Below are 22,500 nucleotides of genomic sequence, written 5' to 3'. Positions count from 1 at the left end.
CTTAAAAAGATAAAGGATGCAGGTAACGAAAAGATGTCAAAATCACAAAGTCCTAATATCATGTAGTTGAGTATCACATATATAAAAATGGATATATGTAATTGCATAGACCAGATACTGTGGGGATCAATGATCTCCAGGGAAGCAAGTATGTACACATATATACACATATACACATACACACAGGGGAGCAAGCATATACATACACATACATATATACATATATATATATACACATGTACATATACATATATACATATACATATATACATATATACATATACATATATACATATATACATATATATATACATATATATATATATATATATACATATATATATATATATACATATATATATATATATACATATATATATATATATATATATATATATATATATATATATATATATATATATATATATATATATATATATATACACACACACACACACACATACGATCGGTGTCATATTATATTTTTAAAAACGGAGCATAGCTCACCGATTCATTAAGGCCCTTGGGGATTAATGTGACCAGAGTCACTATCCATTTAGTCTCACACTGCGCCAGGCGTTTCTTAAGGTCACCACCCCTGATTCCCCCCGTTACTACATCAATTCCCCTTATCTTTAATTTAGATGGATCACAGGAGTGGTGTGATCTGAAGTGCCTGGGCAGTGTTTTGAGTGTCGTCGGATCTTCCTCCATTTTGGCCGCAGCAATGTCCCTCACGTGCTCCCTGACCCTAACGCGGAGCTCCCGAGAGGTGAGTCCCACGTAGGTCAGGGGGCACGTGCATGTGGCAAAATACACTACATATGTAGTTCCACATGTAATGTATTGTTTGATGTTAAATTGTTTCTGTCCATCTGATGAACTGAATGTATTACTCCGAAGGACATTACTGCAGGCCATACAGTGGCCACATGGAAAGCATCCATGTGGAGGTCCCAGAGACCCAAATGGATTCACTCGAGGTGGAACGTAGTGACTCTGGACCAATAGGTCCTTCAAATTTCTTGCTCTCCTAGAGGTCATTGAGGGGCTCGGGGCAAGTATTTCAGTTAATGCCGGGTCTGTCATTAGGACCGGCCAGTGCTTCTTCAGGATGTGACGCATAGTCTCCCACTCCTGGTTGTGTGTTCCAATGAATCTCACCGCAACATCACGTTGTGCCTGTTTATTTGGGGTATCCGAGAGGAGCTGTAGCCGGGAGGTCCTCTTGGCCCGATTATAGCCTGCCCTGATACTTCTGCCACTGTAACCTCTTTCACGGAATCGGTCCCTGAGATCAGCCGACTGAGCCTCAAAACTACTATTGGAAGAGCAAATCCGTCTCATTCTCAAATACTGACCGGTCGGCATGGCGCGTATTGAGGGGATATGAGCAGATGAGGCATGTAGTAATGCGTTGACGGATGTCTCCTTACGGAAAACATCTGTCTGGATCGATCCCTTCTGATCCACCTCAATCGAGATATCAAGGAAATCTATCCTACATCTGCTACTCTTGTAAGTGAGCTTGATATTAAAGTTATTGATGTTTAACTGCCCCATGAATGATCGAGCTGCTCAGTCGTGCCCGGACACAAACAAAATCTCATCAATGTATCTTACCCAGCACTGTACATGGGCGCTAAGCCCGGAGCCCTCGTCAGCAAAGACCAACCTCTCCCAGTAACCCAGGAAGAGGCCAGCGTACGAGGGCGCACAAGCCGTGCCCATGGCAGTGCCGCACTGCTGTAAATAGTAGACAACCTTGAAGACAAAAAAGTTGTGCGACAGGGCAAACTCAAGCAGCTCGATTATCAGCTCACTCAACTCGCCACCCCGACCGGACACTTCGAGAAAGAAACGGACCGCTCGTATTCCATCTATGTGAGATATACACGTGTAGAGGCTCTCAATGTCGGCTGTTACAAGGATCATATCATCCTCCAGAAAGGACGTCCGTAGTGTCCCGAACATAAGAGGGTAATGTCTCAACCAAAGGTTTTAAATGGTGATCTATAAATTTGCAGATTGGATCACATAAACCCTCTATGCCGGACACAATCGGACGTCCAGGCGGATTGACAGCATCTTTGTGGATCTTGGGCAGTATATAAAATGTGGGCACTCTGGGATGTTTGTTACATAATCCGTCAAACATCTTTTTATTGATGAGGCCGGTATCCAGAGCCCTTCGTAATATCGCGGCGAGTTCAGTGGAAAACACAACCAGGGGGTTGGAGGGAAGTCTCTTATAGGCGCTCCTGTCACGAAGTTGTCTGAGGACTTCATGTTCGTATTTATCACAGGAGAGCACCACAATGTTACCCCCTTTGTCAGCCGTTTTTATAACGATATCATGAAAGCCCAGCAACTCAGTCAGAGCCCTCCTTTGAGGATGGGTTAGGTTGTCAAACCTCCGGTTGGTCGGGATCTGTTTGAAGTCCTCACTGACCATTTTTGTAAATATATCAATTGCAAGACTGATTGACAAAGGGGGGAATTTTGTTGATTTAGGTAGGAGAGCTCCTGGGAACATACCTGCAGTCGGGGCCTCCTGTTCCTGGAGTAGATTCTCAAGATTTTGTATAGCCTCTCTCTCCACCTGGTTGTCGGACCCAGCATTCCGCTTATAAAAAAGAGAATTTTGTTTACTTACCGTAAATTCTTTTTCTTATAGTTCCGTAATGGGAGACCCAGACCATGGGTGTATAGCTTCTGCCTCCGGAGGACACACAAAGTTCTACACTAAAAAGTGTAGCTCCTCCCTCCGAGCATATACACCCCCTGGATAACCAAATATAGCCAGTTTAGTGCAAAAGCTGAAGGAGAATAGCCACCCACCAGTAGAGATAGAGCAAAAAACCGGAACAACCGGAGCCGCTGTCTACAACAACAGCCGGTGATAACACGCGGAACAAGAAACTGCCAACAGGCAACAGGGAGGGTGCTGGGTCTCCCATTACGGAACTATAAGAAAAAGAATTTACGGTAAGTAAACAAAATTCTCTTTTTCTTCATTGTTCCTATGGGAGACCCAGACCATGGGACGTCTCAAAGCAGTCCATGGGTGGGAAATAAACAGAAAACTGCGAAGTAGGCGAAACCTAACTTCACAAATGGGCGACAGCCGCCTGAAGGATGCGTCTGCCCAAGCTCGCATCTGCCGAAGCATGAGCATGCACTTGGTAGTGCTTCGAAAAGGTGTGCAGACTAGACCAAGTGGCAGCCTGACAGACCTGCTGAGCCGTAGCCTGGTGCCTTAAAGCCCAAGAGGCACCGACAGCTCTGGTCGAGTGTGCTTTGATCCCCGGCGGGGGAGGCACTTGAGTACACTGGTAGGCATCAGAAATGGCTGACCTAATCCAACGAGCCAGGGTCGGTTTAGAAGCCGAGAGGCCCTTACGCTGACCTGTGGTCAGCACAAAAAGAGAGGTGCACCGCCTAAGAACAGCGGTGCGTGACACATAGATCCGGAGCGCCCGCACCAGATCTAAAGTATGCAACGCTTTCTCAAAGCGATGAACAGGAGCCGGACAAAAGGAAGGCAATGAAATGTCCTGGTTAAGGTGGAAAGGAGATACCACCTTAGGGAGAAAGTCCGGAGTCGGACGGAGAACCACCTTGTCTTGATGAAAAACCAAAAAAGGTGACTCCGAAGAGAGCGCAGCTAAATCAGAGACTCTCCTGAGGGAAGTTATGGCCACTAGAAAGACGACTTTCTGTGAAAGACAAAACAAAGAAACCTCCCTAAGAGGCTCAAAGGGGGGTTTCTGCAAGGCCGTGAGGACCAGATTAAGGTCCCAGGGATCCAAGGGCCGCCGGTAAGGCGGAATGATGTGAGATGCGCCCTGCATAAAGGTGCGCACCTGAGCCAGCCGGGCGATACGCCGCTGGAACAACACTGACAGAGCCGAGACCTGTCCCTTGAGGGAATTGAGGGATAGTCCTAGCTGCAGACCGGACTGTAGAAAGGACAGGATGGTCGGCAAGGAAAAAGGCCAAGGGGCATGGCCGGAAGAACGACACCAGGACAGGAAAATTCTCCAAGTCCTGTGATAAATTTTGGCCGAGGAAGACTTCAGAGCCCGAGTCATAGTGGAGATGACTTCAGGAGGAATGCCAGAAGTCGTCAAGATCCAGGACTCAAGATCCACGCCGTCAATCTGAGAGCCGCAGAATTCTGGCGGAAAAACGGACCTTGTGAGAGAAGGTCTGGGCGGTCCGGGAGATGCCACGGCACCTCTACGGACAGATGGAGCAGGTCTGGGTACCAAGCTCGCCTGGGCCAGTCTGGAGCAATGAGGATGACCCGACGGCCCTCCATTCTGATCTTGCGCAGGACTCTGGGCAAGAGAGCTAGAGGGGGAAACACGTAAGACAGACGAAACTGGGACCAATCTTGAACCAGCGCGTCCGCTGCAAAGGCCTAAGGATCGTGGGAGCGAGCCACGTAAACCGGGACCTTGTTGTTGTGCCGGGATGCCATTAGATCCACTTCCGGAGTGCCCCACTTGCGGCAGATTGACCGAAACACTGCCGGATGCAGAGCCCACTCGCCGCTGTCCACGGCCTGACGGCTGAGATAATCTGCCTCCCGGTTTTCTACGCCTGGGATGTGGACTGCGGATATGGTGGACTTGGAGTCCTCCGTCCACTGAAAGATGCGTTGAACCTCCAACATTGCCAGGCGGCTGCGAGTCCCGCCCTGGTGATTGATGTAGGCAACCGCTGTTGCGTTGTCTGACTGGACTTGAATGTGCTTTCCCGCCAACAGGTGGTGAAAGGCTACAAGAGCTAGGAGCACAGCTCTGATTTCCAGCACATTGATCGAGAGGGCTGATTCGGACGGAGTCCAAGTGCCCTGTGCTCGGTGGTGGAGGTATACTGCTCCCCAGCCGGATAGACTGGCATCCGTGGTGAGAATCACCCAGGACGGGGCCAGGAAGGAGCGTCCCTGAGACAGAGAGAGGGGCCGAAGCCACCACTGAAGAGAGCCCCTGGTCTGTGGCGACAGAGCCACCAACCTGTGCAAGGAAGAAGTCCGCTTGTCCCAACAGCGGAGAATGTCCAGCTGCAGAGGACGCAGATGGAACTGGGCAAAGGGAACCGCTTCCATTGACGCCACCATCTGACCCAGCACCTGCATTAGGTGCCTGATGGAATGACGGCGGGGCCTCAGCAGAGAGCGCACCGCCAGATGGAGGGACTGCTGTTTGACTAAGGGCAGCTTGACAAGTGCCGGCAGAGTCTCGAACTGCATCCCTAGGTACGTGAGTTTCTGGGTCGGAGTCAGAGTGGACTTGGGCAGATTGACAAGCCACCCGAATTGAACAAGAGTGTCGAGAGTGAGCGAGACACTCCGCTGACAGTCTGCACTGGATGAAGCCTTGACTAGAAGGTCGTCCAGGTAAGGAATCACTGCCAACCCCTGGAGGTGCAGAACCGCAACCACTGCTGCCATGACCTTGGTGAATACTCGAGGGGCCGTGGATAACCCGAAGGGGAGAGCCACGAATTGGAAATGTTCCTCTCCGATTGCAAAACGGAGCAAACGCTGGTGTGAAACTGCAATTGGCACATGCAGATAGGCATCCTTGATGTCGATGCATGCCAGGAAATCTCCTTGGGTCATTGAGGCAATGACTGATCGCAGAGACTCCATGCGAAAATGCCGCACCTGAACATGCTTGTTGAGAAGCTTGAGATCCAGGATGGGCCGGAAGGAACCGTCCTTTTTGGGGACTAGGAAGAGATTTGAGTCGAAACCTCTGAACCGTTCCCGGGCGGGAACCGGTACAATTACTCCGTTGGCCTGCAAGGATGCCACAGCTTGAGAGAAGGCGGCGGCCTTGGAGCATGGTGGAGTTGACAGAAAAAATCTGTTTGGCGGGCTGGAAGAGAATTCTATCCTGTAGCCGTGGGAGATGATATCCCGCACCCGCTGATCGGAGACGTGTTGAAACCACACGTCGCCAAAGTGGGAGAGCCTGCCACCGACCAAGGACGTTGCTGGCTCGGCCAGATAGTCAAGAGGAGGCTGCCTTGGTGGCAGCAGCTCCTGCGGACTTCTGTGGACGCGGCTTCTTGCGCCAGTTAGGCTTCTGGTCCTTGGCTGAGTTAGTGGACGAGGCCGAGGGCTTAGAGGACGACCAGTTAGAGGAACGAAAGGAACGAAACCTCGACTGGTTCCTTCCCTGGACAGGTTTCCTGGTTTTAGTCTGTGGCAAGGAAGTACTCTTCCCGCCAGTAGCTTCCTTAATAATTTCATCCAGTTGTTCACCGAACAGCCTGGACCCAGCAAATGGGAGCCCAGCAAGGTACTTCTTTGAAGAAGCGTCTGCCTTCCACTCTCGAAGCCACAAGATCCTGCGGATAGTGAGGGAATTAGCCGAAGCCACCGCAGTACGGTGAGAAGCCTCCAGCATGGCAGACATGGCGTAGGATGAAAAGGCTGAAGCCTGGGAAGTTAAGGCAACCATTTCAGGCATAGAGTCCCTAGTGAGGGAATGCATCTCCTCTAGAGAAGCAGAGATGGCTTTGAGAGCCCATACTGCTGCAAAAGATGGGGAGAACGAGGCCCCTGCCGCCTCATATACAGACTTGGCCAGAAGGTCAACCTGGCGGTCAGTGGGATCCTTAAGTGAGGTGCCATCAGCCACTGATACAACTGTCCGGGCTGAGAGTCTAGACACCGGAGGGTCTACCTTTGGTGAGTGAGCCCACTCCTTGACCACCTCTGGTGGAAAAGGAAAACGGTCATCAGAACCACGCTTTGGGGAAGCGTTTATCAGGACAGGCTCTGGGCTTGGTCACAGTGGCCTGAAAACTGGAGTGGTTAAAGAACACACTCCTTGTTCTCTTAGGCAAGGTAAACTGGTGCTTTTCTGCCAGAGAGGGTTGCTCCTCTGATACTGGCGGATTGAGGTCCAGTACAGAATTAATGGACGCAATCAAATCACTAACATCTGCATCACCCTTGGTCAGATCAATGGGGCACATGGAGGTAGCGTCCGAGACCCCAGCAAAGACATCCTCCTCGTCCTGCGAGTCAGCTCGTGAATCAGAGCCGCGGGACGAGGAAGGAGAGGGGACCCTGCGTCTCCTTTTAGGAGGACGGGGTCTGGGAGCAGATGAAGAATCCTCTGTGAGCTCTGCAGAGTGAGCCGTAGCAGCAGAGGCGCCCTGAGAAGGGGGCTGGTGCATGCTCAGCAGAGTCCGGGACAACTCTCCCATGGAGTCGGCAAATGACTGGGAGATAGACTTAGAGAACAATTCTACCCAAGCCGGGGGTTCAGCCACCGGGGCCGGAGCAGCCGGAGGGACCACTGGGGAGACTCCAGGCTGAGGCACCACCATGTTAGAGCAGGCATCACAATGTGGATATGTGCTCGGTTCAGGCAGTACGAGCTTACATGCAGTGCATATTGAGTACAGCCTTGCAGCCTTGCTCCTAGTGTGAGACATGCTGCTGAGGTGGGGGCTCTGAGCCAGAATGACCCCCAGAGAGTGTATAAGAAGGTCCACAACCGGAGGTTGTGGCTTACCAGACCGTTTGTGTGCCCTCCGGATCCCACAGCTCGGACCCCCAGACAGATTATGCAGAGATGCTGCAGCCAGCGCCGATCGGTATGAGAACGCTGATAAAATGGCGCCGGAGCAAGGAGAGGGGGCGGGGCCTAGTCAAAGAGCGGGATCCGGAGGGCCAAGGAGATATACAGGGGAGGGAAACATCTCCTCAGAGAGGAGTGTCCTCCCCTGTGCCGAACGGCCGGTGGGCGGCGCCGCACTGTCCCTCTGCATGACTGACATGCAGGGGCAGTGAAAACGAAACTAGGCCTCAGGCGAAGCCGGGGCCTAAATTTTACAATGCGGCCGGCGCGCAGGCACCCTCGGCGCGGTTCTCAGGTGAAAACCAGAGAACCGGCCGGAAATGACAGAAAAGTTAAATAACACACTCTCCCCAACAATAAAGTGCAAGGGACCCCCTGACAATAACGTCTCAAATACTTAGCTTGTGAGACGCAGGGCCAGGTCCCTGAGGGATGAGTGCTCCGTCCGGCAGGATCCTGAAAGGGCTGCGGATGGAGACCGGTCTCCTGCAAGGCAGTGAGAACCGTGCTGGCTCCCACTTCAAGCCAGAGCCCGAGGGATGGTGAAGGAGCGCGGCATGTAAGGCTCCAGCCCTGAAATCAACCTTAACAACACCGCCGACACAGTGGGGTGAGAAGGGACATGCCGGGAGTCCAGGCTTGGACCCGCTTTTCTTCAAACTCTTTAAAATCAAAAATCAGATGAGAATGCATGTGTGGATGTGTGCCTCCTGAACACAAAGCATTGAACTGGCTATATTTGGTTATCCAGGGGGTGTATATGCTCGGAGGGAGGAGCTACACTTTTTAGTGTAGTACTTTGTGTGTCCTCCGGAGGCAGAAGCTATACACCCATGGTCTGGGTCTCCCATAGGAACGATGAAGAAATAGTTTTTTGAGAGTTAGTTTCCGCGAGAATAAATTAAAGTCCTTCAAAGCCGAAAAGAGGTGGAAAGAATTAGAGGCAGAGAAAGTCAGACCACGTGAGAGGACCTCCACCTGAGCCGCAGTGAGCACCCGTGAGGATTAATTTATTACCTGGAGTTTATTCCCCTGGCGGTTGTTCTTATTATATGTCACTGGTGGCCAGGCTCTGTGTTTTACGCGTGCCCCGACCGTCTCACCCATGTCCATGGAACTCACTGAGGCCCCGGAGGAGGATCCAGCCACAGAGGTCTGTGACACTATTGAGGAAGATCTTAGTCGAGGGTTTTTGTTGGAAGAATCCCCAATACGTCCTCTATTTGAGTCCATTCTCCATCTATATGCTCTCCGCAAGGTATAATCCTGAATGTCCCTATTTAGCTTTTTCAGCTTAAAGCCCCTAATTTCCCGCTCCCAACTCTCAAGTTCCTGATCAGTATCAGCGAAGAAGCGGGTCACGACAGCTGGTGTACATACTTCTATTAGTTTATTTTCCAGTGCTTTTAATTCAGTTTCAATTGGGGCTAATGAGGAAGTATTGTGGTCCCACAACAGGCCAAGGAAACCCCGAGAGCAGGTCTGTGCAAATTCCTCCCATTTGGTTTTAAAGGTATCATCCTCTAAAGGGAAGGAGGGGAACACCTGTATACGAAGTCCCCTGGGCACTAAGTCTTTCTCTAAATACTTGCCCAAAAACGCCTTGTTCCACCACAATCTAGTTCTTTTTTTGAGTAAATCGATATATTTAGTCATGATGATCTCATCAGATTGTATGCGAATATTTTCGCCACCATTTTTATATATGTGATACCCAACTACATGATATTAGGACTTTGTGATTTTGCCATCTTTTCGTTACCTGCATCCTTTATCTTTTTAAGTTTTTTAACCTTTTTAACCATGTGCTCGTACATCTCCCCCTGAAGTTCAGGCTTATGTAATTTTTATATGTCCTTTTTGTTAATAGGACATAGAAACTAATCGTATGATCCGTCATCTGAATAATTAAGATCCTTTTGTCCCACAAAGAAATCCAAGGATGAACTTCCTGACATGACGTTGTTATGCTCCATGAACACCGAACATCACAAGATGTAGATTACATGCACAGGGACTGATGACTGTGATTACCTCTGCTGTTGTGATGCGCGGCTGTCTCTGTGCGGTCGCGCTTGGTGGCGGGGTCGTGCGCGCGCAGCCGCGGCCGTCTATCGTCGCGCGCATGCGCGGGAGCCTTGGAGACGCTTCCCCCCCTCCCGCGCATGCGCGCGAGTGTGACATGACGGCCGACGTCTCGCGCGACCGCCGTTAGCGAGACTTTCGGGTCCGTAGCAATTACTATCATACATTTAAAGCCTGCCATCGGGAGTGAGCGGTACGAGATGCCTCTCCCTGATGAAGATTACCATTAGTCAAAATCGAAACCTACGTATGTTATCTTGAGGCTTGCTCCTGACGGTGTCCCCTTTATCTCCACCTTCTTTGGCTGAGTATCGGTGTCCACTTTTACTATAGGCACTATTTATGCCTACCGGTGCAGGGGTTGCAGTGGGGCCATTTGCCCTATATGGGCTAGATTTAACATTGTGCTGTAATGCTTATGGGCTGTTTGGTATCTAGAGAAAAAGCTCACTGACACCTAATGCCCACGTGTCCTCCCTGTAAAACTGATAGTGCTGTTTTCATGTGGTTCGTACTTGTACACCATTGCCAATGTCACTATTATATATGGGACTAATCCGTCATTAATTTTTTTAATGTGTTCTTAATGATATTTTGCATGTCTACCCTCACCTTGTCTAAATAAAAATTTGTACTTTTTTGCACTTTAAAAACTTTATATTATATATATATATATATATATATATATATATATATATATATATATATATATATATATATATAAACCAGGACAATTGTGGTATACTCCACGCTCCTGTACAAAGAATCACTCCAAATAATAAAAGCAACGTGGATGGTTTATTCTACGCGTTTCGAAGAGATATCCCCTCTTCCCCTCTTCTTCCTCAGGAAAATCCACCGATCCACTGATATATATATCATTGCCTTATTCTGTCTGTCTTGCTCCAAAATTCTGTCGTTACCGTGACAAGCATCTCATTGGCCGCTCGCCCAGGCTCCGCCCCCCCACACGGATTGGCCTCTCGCCCCGGCCCCCTGCACGCATTGGCAACTCGGCCACGCCCCGCCCCCCTCACGCATTGCATGCTCGCTCTGGCCCCGCCCCCACATGCATTCCCCGAAACGACACGGAGCCCCGACTCCCAGGTGAGTGCTGTACCCCCGGGAGCCCACACCAGCGTACGCAGGCAACCCAGCCGACAAATACCCTCACATTGCTGGGGTTGCCGGCGTACGCTGGTGTGGGCTCCCGTGCGTGCGGGGGACGGGGTACGCTGGTAACCATGGTACACATCGGGTAATATTGTGTAGCATGGTATGCCGGCTCCCTGCCAATTCACATCGTTGGTCTCCCGCTGTCACACGCTGATGCGTGCTGCACAGCAGGAGACCAACAAGTGACCCAGCACTGTCTCTTTGAATACTTACCTGATGTGTACCATGCTTATCCTGCTCTCCCCCCAGTACTACTCTTCCTATTATCCTCCTCTCCCCCCAGGACTACTCCTCCTATTATCCTCCTCTCCCCCCAGGACTAATTCTCCTATTATCCTCCTCTCTCCCCAGGACTACTCCTCCTATTAGACTCCTCACCCCCAGGATGACTAATCCTATTATCCTCCTCTCCCCCCAGGACTACTCCTCCTATTATACTCCTCTCCCACAGGACTACTCCTCCTATTATACTCCTCTCCCTCCAGGACTACTCCTCCAACACACACACAATGCACAAAACATACCTCCCCCCAAAACACACACACACACACACACAAACCGTGCAACACATACAGCACCACACACACACACACACACACACAATGCTGCAGAGACACAGCGCTCTACAAACAACGCAACACACAAACAACACCGCTCTCAACACCCCCACCCAGACAACACCCAGAACATTTACAGCGCACTACACAAATACTTGGCAACTACAGACAACATCTATATATATATATATATATATATATATATATATATATATATATATATAAAAATAACAAAAATCATACAGTAACTACACAATAAACTTTGAAAAATAAAAGAGGGATGTGCACCGCACTGCTTACCTATACTGGAGGTAGTGTAGTATTTCCGTACCAGACACAGTTCAGTGTGAAGTTTCCTTGGTAATATCCATTGGCTTGTCAGATGTCACAGAAAGCCTTTTGTCTGATATATATATATATATATACACACACACACACACACACACACACACACACACACATACTTATACTGGGGTATGCCCTATAATGGCAGACTTTGCAGGGACACACCCCTTTGATAATAGACAGGTGATCAGCATCAGAGCAAACTGTCAGTAAGTCCAGGGGGCATGATTATAGCTGCTACTCTCCATACACAGAGCAGTGACTGAATCCGTGCTGGCTCCACCCTGATGACTGGAACGTTGCTGGGAGGAATAAAGATAATTTCCTCCCAGCACCGGGGGTTCAATGTGCATGCGCCAGGCAGGTTCCAAATGCTATTGACCCGCAGATTAACCCCAAATCTGCAGATTAACAGTGGTTTTACACATGACAGATTCCCTTTAAGATAAGATAAACACAGAGATTTGAAACTTATATTTATTTTGCAAAAATATGGGGCTTGTCATACACACACACACAATATATATATATATATATATATATATATATATATATATATATATATATATATATATATATATATATATATATATATATATATATATATATATATATATATATATATATATATATATAATTTATATTATGTGTGTGTGTTCTCCTGCACCCCCTAGAAAGATAGCCAGAATAGCTTAGTATGGAACAAGTATAGTCCCCACACCCAGCCTGCCCTGACAGGCCACTATTACAGTCATATGAAAAAGTTTGGGCACCCCTATTAATGTTAGCCTTTTTTCTTTATAACAATTTGGGTTTTTGCATCAGCTATTTCAGTTTCATATATCTAATAACTGATGGACTCAGTAATATTTCTGGATTGAAATGAGGTTTATTGTACTAACAGAAAATGTGCAATCCGCATTTAAACAAAATTTGACCGGTGCAAAAGTATGGGCACCTCAACATAAAAGTGACATTAATATTTTGTAGATCTTCCTTTTGCAAAAATACCAGCCTCTAGTCACTTCCTGTAGCTTTTAATGAGTTCCTGGATGAAGGTATATTTGACCATTCCTGTTTACAAAACAATTCCAGTTCACTTAAGTTTGATGGTCGCCAAGCATGGACAGGACGCTTCAAATCATCCCACAGATGTTCAATGATATTCAGGTCTGGGGACTGGGATGGCCATTCCAGAACATTGTAATTGTTCCTCTGCATAAATGCCCGAGTAGCTTTGGAGCGGTGTTTTGGATCATTGTCTTGCTGAAATATCCATCCCCTGCATAACTTCAACTTCGTCACCGATTCTTGCACATTATTGTCAAGAATCTGCTGATACTGAGTTGAATCCATGCAACCTTCAACTTTAACAAGAATCCAGGTGCCGACATTGGCCACACAGCCCCAAAGCATGATGGAACCTCCACCAAATTTTACTGTGGGTAGCAAGTGCTTTACTTGGAATGCCGTGTTTTTTTTGCCTCCATGCATAACGCCTTTTTGTATGACCAAACAACTCAATCTTTGTTTCATCAGTCCACAGGACCTTCTTCCAAAATGTAACTGGCTTGTCCAAATGTGCTTTTGCATACCTCAGGCGACTCTGTTTGTGGCGTGCTTGCAGAAGCAGCTTCTTTCGCATCACTCTCCCATACAGCTTCTCCTTGTGCAACATGCGCTGTATTGTTGACCGATGCACATTGACACCATCTGCAGCAAGATGATGCTGCAGGTATTTGGAGGTGGTCTGTGGATTGTCCTTGACTGTTCTCACCATTCTTCTTCTCTGCCTTTCTGATATTTTTCTTGGCCTGCCACTTCTGGGCTTAACAAGAACTGTACCTGTGTTCTTCCATTTCCTTACTATGTTCCTCACAGTGGAAACTGACAGTTTAAATCTCTGAGACAACTTTTTGTATCCTTCCCCTGAACAACTATGTTGAATAATCTTTGTTTTCAGATCATTTGAGAGTTGTTTTGAGGAGCCCATGATGCCACTCTTCAAAGGAGATTCAAATGGGAGAACAACTTGCAAGTGGCCACCTTAAATACCTTTTCTCATGATTGGATACACCTGCCTATGAAGTTCAATGCTCAATGAGGTTACAAAACCAATTTAGTGCTTTAGTAAGTCAGTAAAAAGTAGTTAGGAGTGTTCAAATCAAGAAATTGATAAGGGTGGCCATACCTTTGCACTGGTCAAATTTTGTTTGAATGCGGATTGCACATTTTCTGTTAGTACAATAAACCTCATTTCAATCCAGAAATATTACTCAGTCCATCAGTTATTAGATATATGAAACTGAAATAGCTGTTGCAAAAACCCAAATTGTTATAAAGAAAAAAGGTTAACATTAATAGGGGTGCCCAAACTTTTTCATATGACTGTATATTGGTCTTCTCATTGTGTAAATGTGTTGTTGCTCTTATGATATTGAGTTGGTCTGTAACGGATGACGGTATAGCTTTTTTTTTTTTAAACTGCTTGTTAAATCCAAGGTCCTAAACACCGTGCTTGAACGACAGGAATGGAAACCTAAGGTTGTACGGTGCGCTGTTGCTTTGGGGCGTAACATATGAACCCAACTTGTCAGTGGAGATTGCAGAGATGCAGTAAGCACAGATGAGTCATTCAATGCTAGCAATTTCCCCAAGGCCCACAGAAAACATACCCTCCACTATGTAATTTTAAACATACCGGTCTAAAATAGACCAATTCTCTGTCGTGTACAGCAAGAGCAATAAGAGAAAAAAAAAAAACTGAAGCCGAACTGTGGCTCTCAACTGCTGTCTATTATTTATAAGGAAGAGAGCAAATGGCTCAAAATAGAAAGGGCCGTGCTTATTAACACACAGGAGGTGTAATCTCCCTGCTGCAAAGCCAAAAAAGATCCAGAGGAGGCCTGGTCTGTGAGAACTCACCACGCCGCTGCAGGTCATAGGCTCGCTTCGTCTCCTCGTTTCCTAGTATCTTCCATGCCTCACTGATTTCAATGAACTTTCGTGCACCCTCTTTGTCTTCTTCAGAAATATGCCGGTGTTGCTTATCTGGATGGTACTATCCATGTGAGATGGGGAAAAAAAAAAAAAAAAGAAATATTTTTTGAAAATCTAGTCAGTTTTTCTAGTCCATCCCTTACAGCACATACATGTGACCAGTAGGATTTTGGGCTCCTACTCTTAAATTGCCTCCAGGACCACTCACTGCAATCCCCAACTCGGCAATCAATCAGTTACCCGCACTACCAGGACCCCAGCTATCAAACTGCACAGGGGTGTACAGCGCTCCTCTCATCCTCCCAGTCCAGAACCCAATCCGAAGCAGGCCAAATATGCACAAAAATGCAGCGCAGGCAGCTGGCCATAGGGTATAAAGGGCGATACCATCCACAATACATGATAATCTTACTTGTACCTGTTTAGTCTCAGGTCACTGAAGGTGGCCTTTATATGATGGACACAATTTATATATTACTACATACATTATACAATATTTCAGAACTGATGACACTTATTTTAATGAAAAATGTTCTCCTTAGATCTTAATGTTCCTTTATCCACACTTTGTACAACATCATCAAAATATTTAAAACTAATGATGGGCGAATTCGGACGGTAAAAGGCCAAATACAGAACTGAACAGCGGTAACACCACAACAAACGAAAGGTACACCATGGACACTTTAACAATAGTGAGCCCTTGGACTAGTGAGAGGGAAGATAGACACCTCCGCCACTTACCTACTGCTGAACCCTGAACTCCTAGCAAGTCCCTATACAGGTTGCTCACCTGTCGCTGACCAGGAACCTAAAGCCCTGAAAAGACCCTACAATAGTCCCTGGCTAGGGAGTGGGCAGGTGAAGGATGCTAGTCCCACCACTGCACTGACAACACACCAGGGAAGAAGACAGACAGGGGCTAAACACAATAACAGACTGCTGCAGTCAGCACCAAGACTGTAGCCACCACAGCAACATCAACAGAGGGTTACAGCAGCTGCTTCCATCTCAAAGATTAGTATCCAAATGGCAAAGAAAATAACCGGCACCCTCTGCTGGTAGCAGAGGGTATATAAAGGGACTGGGAGTGGTCTAAACAAGAAACATCTGAGATTTAATGAGACTGCTTGCTTGCAGGGAATACTGACATTAACCCTCTGTTCCCCAAAGGAAAAGGAATACATTTAAATAGCTAAATCTTCACAAGGGAAAGTCAATCTCAGAACCAGAACTTGTCACTGAACTCTAATAGCAGAGAGATGACCAGGACAGCAGGTTTGTGAACTCATCTGAGATAAGGTCACTGACTTTACTGAAGTCACCTGAGGTCAGATTACTTCCAATCATAGGTGGCGAACCATGAGAACCTCCAGTTGTGACCGCAAATAATCTGAGTGACGTCACCGCTAATCGCACGGCTCATTCATTCTCTGCCTGAAGCTCACAGCAGGTGGTCAAGTTCTATGGCCGTAAGCTGTGCCTTCAGATATAGCAGAGCTGGAATCATCATGGGACCTCATGTGGATTACGTCAGACCTGGGTGTTTTGGAGGTTAATAAATAAATTCACTTACAGATTAGTAATGGGGGGTCTCATAGACGCCTCTCATTACTAATCTAAGCCTTACTAGCAGCTGTGGGCTGCTGTTAACCGCTTATTACCGTGATTGCTACAGCACCAGGTCAGTCAGAAAGAGCCGGGTAAAGTGCCGGGTTTGTCACATCTAATGTATGTGACAGTCCTGGGTGGCTGCTATTTTTAGGCTTAGGGGGCCCAATAAGCATGGGTCTCCCCAGCCTGAGAATACCAGCTCCCAGATGTTGGGCTTTATCATGGCTGGGTATCAAATTTGGGAGGACCGCACACCGTTTTCTAAATTTATTGATTTAAATTAGAATAGTAAAACAAATCCGCATGCGGTTCCTCTTATTTTCATACACAGCCAAGATAAGTGCACGGCTGGGAGCTGCAGCCTGTAGCCGTATGCTTTATCTGTGCTGTGTATCATAATATGGGGTGACCCTATGACAATTTATTTTTATACCACAATAGTGACATGCAAAACATGGTCTGTGATCACAAGCAGTCAGACGCTGTTACGCAGGCTGGGTGCACGTTTCACTGAAACCAGAGACGCAAGGGCTGCTAATGGACAGGGGAAGCAGTGAATATGCATGAAAGTAAATGAGCGCCTCCAGAAGAAGAATGAGTGGCCCGAAAGCAGTTACAGCAACGCCTGATACCCAGTATGTACAGCACGCTTGCTCTACTCCCCCTATCCCTTTTACCACCATTTTTAAAAGCTGGATTCTGGTCCCCATAGATTTATATGGGGACCGGCGTCTGGCGAGATATCCGGGATCAATTCCAGGCTGGAACCAAATTTTTTTTTTTTTTTTAAAGTCCAGTTAGTCCCACATGTCCCGGATATCTGTGAGTTCACCCATCACTATTTATAACCCATGACACAGTAGCTAATGTCCCTGGACGTGGGCGTCAGAAAAAAATTGATGGAAGGTTGCAATGCATGATAGTCCAGACGGTGGATAATAAGCTTAGGGTGCATCGGTCTCAACGTGAACTGTCAACATTTGAATTAAATGAAACACTGTGGAGGAAACCCAAGGAGGACCCCACTGCTGACATAGAGACGTAAAAAGCTAGACGGCAGATTTCCAAAATGTACGTGAGCAAGCCAAAATCCTTCTGGGAAAGCATCTTGTGGACAGATGAGACCAAGATAGAGCTTTTTGGTAAAGTACATCATCATTCTACTGTTTACTGGAAACGGAACGAGGCCTATCAAGAAAAGAACTCAGTACCTACAGTCAAATATAGTGCAGGTTCAAGGCATCATGAAATCTGAAGATTACTAAAGGATATTGGGTTGCAATATAGTGCCCATTGTCAGAAAGCTGGCTTTACATTCTAGGTCATGGGTCTTCCAGCAGAAGAATGACCCCAAACATACTTCAAGAAGCCCCCAGAAATGGATGAAAACAAAGCGCTGACGAGTTGGGAAGTAGTCAGCAATGAGTCCGGACCTATATTCTATTGAACACCTGTGGAAAGATCTTAAAATTGCTGTTGAGAGAAGGTGCCTTCAAATATGAGAGACCTGGAGCAGTTTGCAAAATAAGAGTGGTCCTAAATTCCAGCTGATAAGTGTAAGAAGCTTGGTGATGGCTTTAGGAAGTGATTGATTGCAGCTGATTATTCCAAAGGATGTGCAACCAAATATTTAGTTGATAGTACCAACAACTTTGCCGGACCATTTTTGAGGTTTGATGTGAAATTATGTCCAATTTGCCTTTTTTTTATTAATCCAATACACAAAAAGGAAATAAGCATGTGTATAACAAAACATGTAATTGCAATAATTTTTCTGGGAGAAATACTTAATTTAATGGAACAAAATTAAGGTTCCAACTCTTTCGGCCACGACTGTGTATACACCCATCCAACTGTGTTTGTTTGTGTCTACAGATAGATGAAGGGCATCTTGGTGGACAATACCCCCCTCTTGGACATTTTCATGGCATACTCCTTAAAGAAGTTGTCCAGTTACCAAAACTGATTTTTTTTTTCTGATAAATCTTGCTAATATGTGCCCCTCAACACATCTATTATGTTTTTTCAGCAAAATTACCTTTTATTGTGCACTAGCAGCACATGCTCATTGCTGGCTCCAGCTCTGATGGGGTTAATCTCTCTTCTGACTTCCTGTGTTCAGTTCCTACAAGTCCCAGAATTCTTTGTGGCTCTAGGGCGGTGTCTAGCTTATCTAACACCCCCCCCCCCCCCCTCAGCTCTCCACACAAAGCCTCCTCCCTGCCTCTTCCCTGTGTGGATGCACTGAGAGAAATCACACAGAGACAGCAGCAGCTCCCAGCTCTGCACAACCAAGGGATGAAAGTGTGTGTGTGTGTGTGTGTGTGTGTACAGAAATTATGATTATTAGTCGGCGCAACATGTCAAAAAAATAATTGGGGGAAAAAAAAGTGAGGGGGTGATGAGATTGCTTTTTTCCCTCTTGCCTAGTCTGTGTGTCGTCCGTATCATCCGCAAACTGCATATGACCGGATCCTGTGGATTAAATGTGCAGCACATGCAACCGTTATTTTACCGGATCCTTCTGCAGCGGGACACAGAATTTATCGGCCGGCCCGGGAGTCAGCTGACTCATGATGTCACAGCCCGCACACGCTGCAATAGCTGCAGGTGGGCTCATTCACATGACCGTTCCGTTTGTCCTGGTCAGTTCCTGTTTTTTTGCGGCCCCACGGACAGGAGCATCTTTTCAATTTCTTTTGTGTAGGATCGGATGGTACACGGTAGCACTTCCATGTGCATCCGATCCTACAAAAAAAAAAAACACATCGGATGCCGTATGTCCGCTCCGTTATTATGGAACATGTCCTATTCTGTTCCGTAATAACGAACCGTGACTCAATACAAGTCAATGGGTCCGCAAAATTCCCGGAAGCAACACGGAGGCACTTCCATGTGACTTCCGTTGGGTGCCCATGCAGTCAGTGTCCCGCTCCAGCCCCAGCCCCGCGGCTGCCCGCTCAGTAGTGTCAGCAGCGGCCCGCACTGCAGTGTCAGCAGCCGCGGGGATGACAAGCGCTACCGTCAGGAGGTTAGTAAGTTCATTACCTACGGTGATGAAGTCCTGCCCTCCTGACGTCAGCGGTCGTCACTGCCTTCTATGCCCGCCGCTTGTCACATCACTTCTCGCTGTCGACCCGAGACTGTGACTAGTGGTGACGTCACGGGCCGCTCGCGATACTTTGTTTGTGAAGGCGGCGGTCATTGAACTCAGTGACAGCGCTGCTATCAGGAGTTCAGCGATCATCGCAGGTAATATACCTCGCTAACCTCCTGATAGCAGCACTCGTCATGCCCTGCAGTGGCCTGGGCTGACCTATTGATATTAGCTCAGGTCACTGCACGGCTCTCCCAGCAAATAGGGAACATTCTGTTCTTCATTGACTGGGACATTGACTATGGTATGGATCATCGTGGGACCCCCTTGTATTACACCAGACCTGGATTTGGTTTTTTTTCTAATAAATTGGTGAAAGAGGGAATGTGTTGGGGAGTGTTTTTTCAAATAAAAATGTGTTTGTTGTCTATTTTTTTTTTTTTTATTACTGCCTGGTTTGTGATGTTGGGTATCTGATACACGCCTGACATCACTAACTCCAAGGCTTGATGCCAGGTGACATTACACATCTGGTATTAACCCCATATATTACCCCGTTTGCCACTGCACCAGGGCAACGGGATGAGCTGGCGCGAAGCACCAGGACTGGCACATCTAATGGATGCGCTACTTCTGGGGCGGCTGCAGCCTGCTATTTTTAGGCTGGGGAGTGTCCAATAACTGTGAACCTCCCTAGTCTGAGAATACCAGACCACAGCTGTCCGCTTTACCTTGGCTGGTGATCCAATTTCAGGGGACCCCGTGTTTTTTGTTTTAAATTATTTATTTAATTTAAAATAACAGCGTGGGGTGCCCTCTGTTTTAGATTACCAGCAAAGGTGAAGCTGCCAGCTGTGGTTTGCAGGCTGCAGCCGTTTGCTTTACCCTAGCTGGCTACAAAAGATAGGGGGGACCGCATGTCATTTTTTTTTTATTTATTTATTTATTTTTTGGCTAAATACAAGACTAAGCACCTTAGTGCCACATGAAAGTCACAAAAGGGTGCCAGCTTAGAATATGCAGGGGGTAGGACATTATATATGCCTTTCTTATCTATCTATCCAGCCCTCCATTCATTCATTCATCCCTCTATCTATATATCTATCCATCTCTATATCTACTCATCTAATTATCTTTCTTGCTGCTTCCGTTTTTTGCGGTCCGCAAAAAAACCGGAAGGCACGCAGATGTCACACGGATGCCACTAGGATGCATCCGTTAAAAAAAAGGACCGTTTTTTGTGGCCCGCAAAAACGGAACGGTCATGTGAATGTAGCCTTAACAGCAGTCACTGCCTGCTGCCGATCACATGTGACCGTGTGCAGGCTGTGTGTACAGGAGTTCAGATCAGCTGACTCAAGTGTCGGCCGATCAGGCTCGGGCCACACGGGGATTACTGCGATCCCCTCGCATTACACTCGGCTCATGCTCAGTACAGCAGAGCTGAGTGTCATGCGTGTGTCCCTGCGACTGAGGTCCAACTGTGCGAGCAGACCTCATCTGCGGGGGGCGGTCCGCCACTCGAGGGTTGGGCCAGCACTGAGGAGGGGTGGGAGGGATTTCTCTCCCTCTCTCCTCCGTAGTCCACCGATGTACCGCAAGCAAAGTGCGATTTTTCTCTCACCACATACACTTAAATGGGTAAAAGAGAGAGTCTTGTATTACAGTTGTAGCATGCTGTGATTGTTTTCTCGGTCCAATTAGGGCTGAGAAAATAATCGCTCATGTGCACTGACACACAGGCAAATATTGGTCCGAGTGGAATGCGATGTTTTATCGCACTCCACTCGCACTGTTTTTCTCGCCGTGTGGCTTAGACCTTACTTGTTCTATGTCCCCCTGCATCCATCGCAGCGTGTGCAGGCTGGAGATCAGCTGAGTTCAGATCAGCTGACTCCAGTGCTGGACTGAACTCCGCTGACCTCACAGCCCGTACACGCTGCAATGGATGCAGGGGGACACAGAACAAGTAATCGGCAGACACTGGAGTCATCTGATTACTTGGGATGAATTGAGCAGTAAAATGCTCTGGTGCTCGATGGGCGAAGCCCATGTCGATTTTTTTTTTTTAAAAACTCATTTAAAAAAAAAAAAAAAAAAATCACATTGTTTGTGGGCTCCCGCTGCATTTTCTATTGCTAAGGGTAACCCAAGCAGCTACTGGCTGCTAACCCCCGCTGCTTGGTGTTACTTTCACTGGCAATAGAACTCCAGGGAAGCATTTTTTTTTTTCTTATAAAGGTTTTTGCCTGACATTTTTTTTCAAAAAAATGACGTGGGCTTCGCCATATTTTTGTATGCTAGCCAGGTACAGCAGGCAGCTACGGGCTGCCCCCAACCCCCAGGTGCCTATTTGTACCCAGCTGGGAACCAAAAATAAAGAGAAGCCCTTTTTTTTTTTTATTTTCATGAATTTCATGAAATAATTAAAAAAAAAAAAAAATGACGTGGGCTTCACCGTACTTTTGAGTCCAGCCAGGTACAACTAGGCAGCTGGGGATTGGAATCCGCAGTGCAGGGTGCCCAAACTTTCTGGGCCCCACGCTGCAAATTGCAGTCAACAGCCGCCCCAGAAAATGGCGCTTTCATAGAAGCGCCATCTTCTGGCGCTGTATCCAACTCTTCCAGTGGCCCTGGTGGCAGGGGGCACGCTGGGTAATAAGGGGTTAATACCAGATATGTTTTACCAGCTGGTATAAAGCCCGAGATTCTTATTGTCAGGCCAAGTTTGACCTGGCCATTAAGAATCTCCAATAAAGGGTTTAAAAAAAAAAAAAAAAAAAAAAAAAACTTAATTAGAAATAAATACACATACACAGTAGGGACTCCATGTTTATTACTCCCTCTCACCCCTCCGCGATGGAGAGATTTCTGTACTGACCATGCCAGGAGAGGGGGGTGGAAAAGAGAGCGAGGAGGGGGAGAAGAGAGCGAGGAGGGGGAGAAGAGAGCGAGGAGGGGGAGAAGAGAGCGAGGAGGGGGAGAAGAGAGCGAGGAGGGGGAGAAGAGAGCGAGG

The 22,500-nt window shown here is 47.2% G+C and overlaps 1 protein-coding gene across 3 annotated transcripts in view; it reads right to left on the bottom strand.

Annotated features, from left to right (window-relative positions):
• DNAJC24 (DnaJ heat shock protein family (Hsp40) member C24) overlaps positions 1-22,500 on the bottom strand; it is a 120,969-nt gene that overhangs the window by 55,817 nt on the left and 42,652 nt on the right. For all 3 annotated transcript variants that reach the window (XM_075325553.1, XM_075325555.1, XM_075325554.1), the window contains exon 3: positions 14,699-14,834. In XM_075325553.1, the coding sequence (XP_075181668.1) occupies positions 14,699-14,834 (136 nt within the window). The remainder of the gene's footprint in view (positions 1-14,698; positions 14,835-22,500) is intronic.

Source organism: Anomaloglossus baeobatrachus, chromosome 10, assembly GCF_048569485.1.
Source record: "Anomaloglossus baeobatrachus isolate aAnoBae1 chromosome 10, aAnoBae1.hap1, whole genome shotgun sequence".
Lineage (NCBI taxonomy): Eukaryota > Metazoa > Chordata > Amphibia > Anura > Aromobatidae > Anomaloglossus > Anomaloglossus baeobatrachus.
Note: the sequence above shows the minus strand (reverse complement) of the source record. Positions and strands in the feature narration are given on the sequence as shown.